Source organism: Carica papaya, chromosome 1 (genome assembly GCF_054855325.1).
Source record: "Carica papaya isolate Zhongbai chromosome 1, ASM5485532v1, whole genome shotgun sequence".
Taxonomy (NCBI): domain Eukaryota; kingdom Viridiplantae; phylum Streptophyta; class Magnoliopsida; order Brassicales; family Caricaceae; genus Carica; species Carica papaya.
This window is the reverse complement of record NC_142309.1, coordinates 1,925,238-1,936,523: the sequence shown is the minus strand read 5'-3', so window position 1 is coordinate 1,936,523 and position 11,286 is coordinate 1,925,238. Positions and strand designations below refer to the sequence as shown.

Below are 11,286 nucleotides of genomic sequence, written 5' to 3'. Positions count from 1 at the left end.
GTTCTAAACACAATTTAAATACAAAAATTCATTCATGAAATAAAAAATGTAACGTGTAAATACTAATATCAACATCATGTACAAAGTAAAATAAATCCTACAACTACTACTACAAGTACCAGTCAAACTATTTGAAGCACGAAACTCAGATCTCTTAAATTTTCAGTGTCTCTCGTAGCAAGCATTTAAATCTCCTATAAGTCCTTAAAAGGCTATTTTGCACATCACCAAGAGGATCTTGAGTAGCTAATGCCTCTGGGAAAACTCATCTGCGAAATCGGAAAATAAAAGGCAAACAACTACTTCAAAAATATGAAAATTCTAACTGGCACAAACAATTATGTACGAGGAAGTTCATATAGCATTCAATAGATTTTAACAAGACACTGAATAAACATCAAGTAGACACGACAGCCATGGAATTACACGGCAAGTGCTTCCGCATGTCTTCAGCCAATCAGTCACCACGTCTTTGGGCGGAAGAAAAGAAAAAAATAAGCATGAATGTATCATGACCTTTGAAAACCCTATCATTTTCAGAATTGAAGATCCAAATGATACATAGGAAGTGGGGAAATTACACGACAAACTATTTCCATTTAGAACCTCCGAGCCTAATCACCTCTTCGCTACTGGTATCCCGCCTAGGAATCCTCTCACTTTCACCATTCCCTTTTGTATCAGTTATATCACCATAGAGATCCTTAAGCTTGGCTAAATTTGTTGCAGCAGAAGTCCTCTCTTTGCCACCATCTCGCTGTGGACTTGAATGATGATCAAAATGCATGTTGCTAGCTTGCAAACTTTGACTCCTGCTTCTGCTCCGGCTACGACTTCTACGGGAATTAGATTCTCTGTATTGCCTATCATCATCGTAATCCCTTCTGCTTTCTCTTTCTGAATACCTTGACCTCCGATCAGACTCATACCTTTTTTCTCTGTCTCTCTCCCTCTCCCTATCCCTGTCTCTATCCCTGATTCTGTCCCAGTCACGATCTCTGCCCCTGTCTCGATCCCTATCCCTGTCTCCATGTCTATCTCGATCCCTCTCTCTGTCTCTATCTCTCTCCCTATCTCGATCTCTCGTTCTATCCCTCTCCCTGTCTCTGTCTCTGTCTCTATCTCTATCTTGGTCTCGGCTCCGTTCCCGATCACGTTCCCGATCACGTTCTGAATTTTCCCTATCAGAATAGTAGTCACGACTCTGGCTCCGACGACTACTTGGAGATTTTCGTTGATCATCCACACTAGTTCTATCATAAGCGGGTGGTGGCAGAGTACGACGAACAGGAGATGAGTCCCTAGTTGATGCACGATGAGGAGCACGCTGTCCAAATGAAACTGAAAGTGCCGCTTTCACAGAGGGTGGTCGACGGGCCGTATCATCAGATCCATGCCTATTGGTATCCCCAGTTACACCAGAATGTTTGGAAGGCAACTTCATCTTTTCAAGATTGGCTACAATCTGCCGCAAGATAGGAACAGGAATACGTGGAAAAAGAGTATCAAAGTAGTACTGCAACAAAGATAAATAATTAGGTCAAACTCTCACTAGTAACATAGTCTTAAAAACCATTACCAAAAAGAGAAGAAGATAATTATGTCTTTGATACAGAACAATAGCTAGAACAATCACCAACTTTCACCAATATTTTCTTTTACGAAAAAAACCAATCCCAAAAGAGGTCAATTCTCGATAGCAGTTCAACATTGTTAAAAAAACTTTACCAAGCAAAATATGCAATCTTAACCCTAGCTTCAAACCAAGCGAAAAAAAAAAGAAATTTAAGTTTTGAGACATTATGGAACGAAGTCTGGATATAGTATGTACCCTGAACATTAAGAATTTGATGGCATCTCTTATACTATTGAACAAAATACCAAAGTAACTAATTAAAAGGCATTATTAGCAAGGAAGAAACCATATGCTAAAGCTTGCATTAATGGGAAACAAAACATTTGTCTGAAAATTAATATATTGCCTGCACTTTTTCCAGACACTTGAAATGGTCTTAATCGAATTAGTGCCTCAAAAAGATATATATTTTTTATTAAAAAAAGAAATACTACTAGAAATGAATTACTTTTTCTTAAATAAACTATAAATGAATTATTATTCTAGATAATATATTTCTTTCTCCACTAAAAAATGGAATTAATCTTGTTTAGTTGTGATGGCCAAGAAACTCTAATATGATGTTCGAGTCCATCCCAACTGCATAGGCAAATTAAGCCTAATTTATCCTACATCAGTAATCCAAGAGCTTTCCACAAAAAGGAATGTCAAATATAAATATAAATGATTCTAAATTTCAAAAAAATAAATAAATATAGATGATTCTGACAGACTTCAATTTCAACATGCATGACATGCAAATCAGAAGAAAATGATATACAAACAACAATAGCTAGTATAAGATAGATGTCAAAGGAAGTTATAAAGCAACATTTACACACAGCAGGAGGAAACTAGTTTATGCTATTGCATTCCAAATCTATAGCCATGGCACAAGTTCAATTGAAATTTAAAACATGCATAAGAGCAGTACAACCAACCTGTCCAAGAAGTAAATCGCGCACATATGCACCCATTGTTGTCATTCGCCCATTTGATCCAGGTGAGAATTCCTGAAACATGAAATCATAATTCACCTATGATGATCAGTTATTTTTTGGGGAAAAAAATGACGATCAATTGATTAAAAATAAAACCCCAAAGATAGTTAGTTAAGGAGCATGGATCGAATAGCAGCAGCCTAAAAGAGAATGATGCTAAATAACATAATTTACAGCTACACCACTATCTCCTGACAAGAATGAGAAAACAAAATACAAAGGGGTAAAAAAGGAATTGCCACCAATCTATGAAAAAGAAAGCAAGTTTGAAATTCTTCTTCCTTATCTTCAACTTGTGGGAAAAAGTACATTTAAATACAAGAACTCAAAATTGAGTAATAAGCAACTAACAAGATAGATTTTCTCTCATGTGCAACTACAGAAGAAGTCCTAAAAACTGAAAAAATGTACTTGGACTAAAAGATGCTTATTTTAAGCAAGAAACCTAGTTATCAATGTGTTACAAAACATAGTAAAGTAACACAACCAGCTACAAGTACTAATGGATTTAAAGCCAATGACAAAAAGCACTTCACTCCAACTCCAACGATTGAATTAAAGAACATAAAAATTTAAATGGTTAAGTTCAGAAAAAACTCAATTCAAATTCTCCCCCACAATTCTTTAAAGGAGAAATATGAAGAAAATCTCGAATCCACAATTCAGCCATAATTTTTGGAGCAAACAGGGCATCATTAAAACTGGAACCAAATCAACTTTCTGGTAAATTTATAGATAGATAATATTTTCAATAATAGACAGCATCTTTACACAATCGTTTAGGGTATTGATCAACATAATACTTTAAATAAATGATAACTCAATAAAGTTTTTCCCTAATACCCAAACACTTACGATTGCAACCATAGCTGTTAAAATTGCAACCCAGATCGTAGGATTGAATGATCCTTCAGTCCCTAATTGAGTAAATGTTCCAAATTGCTCAGAAAATTGTTGTTATGCACAAAGAAAGATCATAGGATCAGAAGGTAAAAACATCAGAACAGACAGAAAAATTGAAATAGAATTGGAACAAAGGTAAAAGAAGTTAGAGTCTATAGTAATCAAAACCAATGCTAAACTAAAATAGACAAAAAGTAAACTAAAATCAGGGGAAAGAAATAAGAACTTAAACAAAAGCAAGAATTTAGTTTTATATGTCGTACACCCTAAAATACGCAAGTTTTTCATGATCCACGAATATGACTTGAGATGCACCCTCTCAAGTCAATTGTCCTACAGCTAGAAATACTTTTTTTAGAAAATCTTAGCAAGTTGTTTTTAGAAAATCTTAGCAAGTCTTATGGGAACTTTGGAAATACTGATGCTGCTTTTATTTGCAATCTTGCCAGTTTCCTGCTGAGATGAACTCATTAAAGTTATGCTCAAGCAAAATAATACATATAATCAGTATGTCCTCTATGGTAGAGTTTGGTATATATTTATAGGATATAACACCGTAGGAAAGAACAAAACTAAATACGACTTAACAACGAAAAATGAATTGTTTGTTGAATATAAAATTAGACCAAGCTCCTAAACCCAGCAATATATACTTCTTGACCAAACCCTGCATTCTGTAATACATACTTATTTCTTGATAAAGGATCAAGCTGTAACATCTTGGATAGACCTCATGGTAGTGACTTCATATGTTTACCAATATATATTTTTTTGGATCCTTTTACCAATATTTAACCAATTATGTTATCTCCTTCCAACTATATAGTTTCCAAAATGCAAATGGACATACTAATTTTATACTGTTCTATGGAAATTTCTCTAGCTTAATAATGCCTATTCTCTCTTAAAGTTGCTATGCTCCAAATCTCACATTGTTCATATGCCACAAACAATTAAAGGCCCAAAGTTCATCACCATAGGTAAAAACATATAAACCATGAAATACAAATGGCATACAAGAGATGGTCTTGGAAGGCCAAAAACATAGATTTGAGGCAAGAAAATAATCGATAACTTTTTTGGAAAGAAAGGAAAGGTGCATTCCTTTACAAGAAGGAAACAAATGCTTCTCCATAATTGGCTGAGGTACCAAATAACTAGGTTAGTCAACTAAAAAGAGTACCAAATCTTTTTTCACATACCTCATCATCTTTAACATATGGCTCAAACCAAGTCCACAAAGTCTTTGGATCTCCAGCATATCTCAAGTAAAGGAATCCAACCTGCAAAAAAATATTTAGGAATCAAGCACATAACTAATCTGTAACCCAAAGCACTACTTTTTTATAGGTAAATAGCACTCCAATCTTTCTTGAATATCAAATAAACCCATACAAAAAGAATACACAAACAAATAGTGGATATGCAGATAGCAAATGCAGATGTCATGGTTAGACACGATGACAATATAAATTCCATCTTGAGCATAGGGAAATTGGAATTTCAAGTATTCTGGTGATTCCAAGACTGTAGTCACTGGTAGAGAAAGCCACTACACAAAAAGGATTAGGGGTCACTATAGCCACCTTGACCAAACAAAAACAAAGGTAACCTAGGGCGAAGATATTCTCAGTGCTCAGAAAAAAGGACGCCTCAAACCTTGATTTTGAAGATATCAGCTAGGGCAGTTTATGTGGTCAGAAACTCAAAGACACAGTGACACTTCAACCTTGTTTGAAGAAATCTGCTATGGAAAACAAGGGAATTATGATATCATGCATGTTTTGTATACCTATATAACAAAATATATCAAAGAATGACAAATTTTTAAAAAGTGCTCCATGAAAGAAAAATCATTATTACCTTCCTAAAATAAGCAAGCTCTGTATATTTCTGAACAAACTCAAGTGGATACCTTTCATTCATTAAGTTATGACAACAATTTAGATTCGAGGAAAGCATATGTTTCTTTCACATTGTTGAACGGAAGGAATAGCTACTGATATCTACCAGATCATATAGTAAAATGAGAAATCTTACAGATTTATCAATATGGATATTAAATATGAATCTTGATTTTCTTTCAAGAAACTGACATTCTGAAATGACTTTATTCAAGCCTCAGGCCCACTTAAATAACCATTCAGATGTTCCTAACAACTTATAATGATATATGCAGAAAATAAAATATAAACCAGAGAAACAATACAACATTGGCAGCATTAATATCTAAAGATACTGTTTTCTTTGAATTCAACACATGGAGAAAGTATTGCAGAGTTGGAGCAACATAAAAACAGATACAAGTACTGACCTCCCAATTTTATTGACTCTAAGACTACTATAAATTGCAGCCATCACAAATAAATAGGTAACGGGTGTAACTTACAGCTCTTATATATGGAGAATCCGGGTGCTTTAGTAGTCCATGCATTTGCTTGACAGTGAGTTTCATGGTAAAAAACTTGTAAAGAAGACAAAATGCTGTTGAAGGACCCCGACAATTTCCAGTCATCCATGGCTCCACATGGTCAACTTGATTGTAAATTTCATCAATCACCTCATGGTAGGTTTTTAGTCGGTAAAGCTCTTTGAAATAATCAGAAGACAAAATATTCATGCACAGAACCTTCTCTAACAGCGAATCAATTGGTTTTCCACACGTCTGTATCTCCATAATCACTCATCAAATATGAGCACCAGCAAGATAATATGAATCTGAAAGGACGTCCAGAATCCCAATCCTACAAATCATAAAGCGCATGAAAACCAGAAAAAACATAAAAATAAATTTAAACAAACCCGAAATCAAAATTTGATAGTAACACTTGAGAATATAGAAATCAAACACATTTCACAAAGCCACAATTTCATTTTGGCTGCAGAAAACTGTTAAAGAAATAAAATAAATATCTAGTTAATATATCCAATCAAAACCCTTAGGAAGACTTTTAGAAAGCACTCTGCAACCTATGTGCAACTATTACAATTGCTTAAACCCCGTTATCGAATAGAGAAAGCTGAGGACGAAAACACTACCGCTTAAAAGTTTGTAAGGCGACTTCTAAATCTAGCTCTTTGCTGTATTGTTGACTTCTTGCAAGCTTCAACTTTCGTCATTTCCAATAAGCTAAGTAAATTTTTCGAAGAACAAACTCAATCCGTTTTCTCAGATCGAAACAACGGCTCATTGGAAATACGAAACCTAGATATCGAAGCTCAAATAAGGTAATTTCAAGACCCTATAAACCCAAAAAGCCTTCGAAGCATCTGAATAAGGTTAAATGTTACAGTTAAAATCATAGAAATCAATCAAATAATCAAAGTAACAAATAATCAAACAAACGAAGCAGAGACAAAGAAATTTTCGAATGAATGATAAAGAAAGCAAAGCGAATTATCTGGCTGCAAAAAGTCAATACCCACCGAATTATTTCTCCAGTACCGGAATTCGACGAAGACGAACAAAAACCTAAAGGTCTCGATAACGATTGAAGTGCTTCGAATAAACCCTAACAGGTGAACCTTGAAATGTATCCAACGTCCTAGTTCTCGGGTCCAATCGAATATCCGACCCGGAATAAAAACGGGCTATCACATTGTATATATTAATTGGTCCAATTGAAATTCCGACCCGGAATACCAACGGGTTATCACGTTGTATATTTTAATTGGCCCTCATATTTTAACTGAAATAATTAACATTTTGTATACTTATAATAATATCAAATTAATAATTAATCTTAATTTAATTTGGATTTGATCCTAACAGTAAAAATGTGAAATATTTATAAATATAATTATCAAAATGCTTTTTATCTCAAACATAAATCCACTTTTTTTTCTGAATTTTTCCTTCGGAAATTTTCCTCGACTTATTCACCAACTATAACATTTGAATTTTACGGCCATCGATCACCAAATCATGTTTATATTAATAAAGTTCTATAATACAACAATAAATATCCTTTTTTTTATGTCTAATTTTGATTATATAGTAAATATTTTTTTAAACATGTTCACGACCCAATATGATAACTTGTTTGCATGTCAATAAATCATCTCAATAAGACCATCTTCAAGTTAGAGCGAATTATTTTTTTATATTCCTTGTATTTTTAAATTTGGTTTATAACTACGTATTGGATACTCACATTTGCCATCGTATATCGTCATACTATTTAGTGCGGTAATATGAATAATACTTACATGGTCTTAAACTATTATATTAGTGTTTAACTTGACATTCGTTTTATTTATAAATAAATTGTCGTCAGACACTTTCAAATTTAATTTATTCTTGCACGAGAGCAATGATTCAACGTAATCATAGTTATACCTACACAATTGCAATCATCAATGTGTAATATATATATATATATATGATCCCATACTTATCAGATAAGTTATATACTTTATATTTAATATTTAATATTGTTATAATGATACTTTATTAATTAGTATTTCAAGTAGGGGGCTGTAGGTTATGTTCAAGATTATTTAAATTTTTTACCCCCTCAATATGGTTGCGATAGTTGATAATAAACTTTCCTAATAACAACAATAATTACGTAAATTGAATACTTTGTTTAGTCAAATAAATTAGATAAAAAAAATATATAAAAAATTATATTATGAAAGAATATATACTCGTTGAATTATTCTTTAATAATACATCTTAAAACAAAATTCAATTTATTTTAACTAAAACTAAAAACATAACAAAAATAGATGCTGATGCATAATAATACATGAATTTCATTCATAATCCACCTATAAAATGAAATGACGCTACTCAAAACTTCTACTATAACATATATCTAATAACAACTATAACATATCTTTTGATATTCAAAATTTTCATAACATTCTATTATCATTTTACTATGATTTTACATATATATCATCATTACCCGTCATATGAAATCAGATGGTCATAACTGATTTTCTACTTAATTCTCATGTATTTTTATTTTTTAATGGCTTCTATTCATGAGCATGGCAAAATCCATATAGTTGATGGTCACCACAGACACAGCTCCAACACTTGCCGTTTAGCATTCGGAAACCAGGCTCTCTTGGAATTGTCAAAGGTTGTGTTGACCTTCCAAATTAATAAATCACAATAAAAAATTAATAAAAAAATATATAATTAAAGTATATAAAAAATTATTTTATTCTTATATCGGTTTTCATAGATCGAAATTAGTTTATTTTCCTATATACTTAAAAGACAACTACTTCAAACGGATATTAAACAATTCACGAAAATGTATTTCTAAATCTCATTCTTAAATGTCAAACTTTAAACTTAGTTCACAAGTCAATACATTTTTACATAAGATTTTTCCGTTAGAGCTTAGGTTTGCTTTATTTTTACCTTTGTGGAAAGAAAGGTCTGTCAAAGAAAGGCATCAACTGAGCTTTTGGAACCATCTCCTTTCGCAGCATTCGAATCTCCTCCTCCTCTATCATCTATTCGAGATTAAAAATATTTTGGTTTAATATAAATATAAATAGTGTAAATTTTTAAAAATAAAATAGACTAAATTCGAATTTTATTTTATTATAAATTTATTTTTATTTTAATTTAAATACGATGATATTTGGATATTTTAGTATCGCCAAAAAATTATGGGATTATTCTGATTTTCATATTTGAAAGACTTTTTTCCTCGTAATCGAATAATTTTTTATACACAAATTAACGTACCAATATTGATAATTAATTAATTATAGATTTTAATATATAAGTAATTGGATAAGCTTTTACTGTTTTAGTAATAATTATATTAATTAAGTCTTTCAAGTACTTTCTAACACACACACACACACACACATATATATATATATATATATATATACCTTCTGCAATTTTTCCACTTGCTTCTTCTGTATTTCCATGACATAAAGCTTAGTTGCAACCTGTAAATTTACACATATGTATATGTGTGTGTGTGTATATATATAAATGTAAGAAAAATATTCATTAATTAATAAAGCAAATTAATTAAGGTATATATATATATATATATACATTTATGTGTGTGTGTGTATATATACATATAGAGGCTCACCGAATAATTGAACATGGCACGCTTGACAGCTCTTTGCTGGGTATGGAGTCTGATGTCTAGTGGCTTCGTGTTTTCTTTTGCGGGAGGCTTTGGGCTTCCAGGCTAAGAACGGCAATTAACAAATTAATCTCATGTCTTAATTTTCAGGCAATAATTATTAACTAATCTTATGCTAATTAATAATTAATTTATATACTTAAGGCAACTCCGTATATATATGTATGTATACTTAAGGAAGATAAGAAAATAGTATACTGCGGGCGTTGATTAATAGTCTGTACCTTCACCATATTAACCTTTGGATTTTGGTCTCTCACTTCATGATCTTTTGCCTGTGAATATATATACACGTGTATGGTACAGATGTCAGAGCCAGGACTTTTTAATAATTGGAACTTTTGAAAATTGAATCAATTAATTTATAATTATATACTAATCTTAATTAGTCATAAATTTTATAATAATATTAATTTTACATATTTATTTAAAATCTCCGTCAAATTTACACTTAATTGAATTAAAAACTAATAAAAGTTTTATATAAAATAATAAAAACTAATTTCATGTAACATTTCGTACAAAATTAGAAGAATATATTTTAAATTATACCAAAATTGAAAATTCTTTGAAATAATTAAATATATATATATTCTGTTAAAAAAAAAATTAGTGAAATTAATATTTCCTATTATGGATAAAAAGGGTTGCAGCTCTTCCTACCGGTCAAAAGTCAATAGCAATATATAACAGCTAGGAATGCCATGTCACTCATGATGTTGACGTGGCAGCAAATGATTGGTCTAAATTATTAAACTAAAATAAATAAATAAATAAATCTCACCATTCCTCTTGCATTAGAACTCCATGACACAGCAGACTGTGAACCAGCCTTCACAAACTTCTAAAGTTCAAAACAGAAGACATCCATACACACAAAAAAGAAGAAAAAAAAATTAATTTAAACAATAAATTAATTAATTAACAAGAATAAACACAACCATTAAATACTTAATAAATTAACTAATCAAAGAAGAATATTATTCGTGTGAGTGTGTATATATATATATGTGTGTGTGTGTGTGTGTGTGTACGTATAACAACCCTTAATGCAGATTTTGTGTGTGTTTTCTCCATGCAAGGCCTGTGATATGATGGGGAAGAAAAACCCACTTGAGAATTAAAATCAAAAAGAAAAATTTGAAGAAGAAGAAGAAGAAGAAGAAGATGGTAATGATGATTAATTAAGGGATTAATAGTTGATTAAGGGATGAGAAGGGAAGGAAGTGAAGTGAATTTATAATGAAAGGGAGAAGATTAATTAAGGGATTGTTTGGAGATTTGTAATTGTCTTTGGGAGTGCTTTCTGTTGATACATCACAAGAATGCAGCAAGGATTTACATGTACTTTTGCACCAAACTTTCTGATTAAATCTCCCTCTCATGCTTCCATTTTTCTTACTCCTTCATTTCTCCTCTTGTTTTTTGTTTTTTTTTTTGTTTTTTAATAGTTCCACAAACAATATGATACTTTATCCAATTTATAAAATTTCAATGATATATATATATATATGTGTGCGTGTGATTTAATTATAATTTACATAATTAAGTTGATTTCGTTTCTAATTTCCTTTTAGAATCACAAAAAAATCAATTTCCATATATCAATTAAGAAATTAGAAAACATTTAACT

The 11,286-nt window shown here is 31.4% G+C and overlaps 2 protein-coding genes across 5 annotated transcripts; both read right to left on the bottom strand.

Annotated features, from left to right (window-relative positions):
- Nucleotides 1–303: 303 nt before the first annotated feature.
- ATSRL1 (PRP38 family protein) lies at nt 304–7,102 on the bottom strand. Of its 4 annotated transcripts, XM_088213325.1 has the most exons (6): nt 6,946–7,101; nt 6,559–6,789; nt 5,909–6,263; nt 4,722–4,802; nt 2,557–2,628; nt 304–1,516 (listed from the first exon to the last, which is right to left on the bottom strand). In XM_088213325.1, the coding sequence occupies exons 3-6, from the start codon at nt 6,194–6,196 to the stop codon at nt 590–592; spliced, it is 1,368 nt and encodes a 455-aa protein (XP_088069451.1). In that variant the 5' UTR covers nt 6,197–6,263; nt 6,559–6,789; nt 6,946–7,101; the 3' UTR covers nt 304–589. The 4 variants fall into 4 exon arrangements, with proteins under 4 accessions (XP_088069451.1, XP_021888042.2, XP_088069458.1 ...); XM_022032350.2 differs by lacking the exon at nt 6,559–6,789 and having other exon boundaries at nt 6,946–7,102; XM_088213332.1 differs by lacking the exons at nt 5,909–6,263; nt 6,559–6,789; nt 6,946–7,101 and adding an exon at nt 3,472–3,533.
- A 1,159-nt stretch (nt 7,103–8,261) lies between these two features.
- On the bottom strand, nt 8,262–10,816 carry LOC110807295 (TPX2 (targeting protein for Xklp2) protein family). The gene is made up of 7 exons (XM_022032383.2): nt 10,698–10,816; nt 10,438–10,497; nt 9,878–9,928; nt 9,597–9,698; nt 9,385–9,444; nt 8,900–8,994; nt 8,262–8,623 (listed from the first exon to the last, which is right to left on the bottom strand). Exons 1-7 carry the CDS (start codon nt 10,728–10,730, stop codon nt 8,506–8,508), a joined length of 519 nt encoding a protein of 172 aa, XP_021888075.1. The 5' UTR covers nt 10,731–10,816; the 3' UTR covers nt 8,262–8,505.
- Between the last annotated feature and the right edge of the window lie 470 nt (nt 10,817–11,286).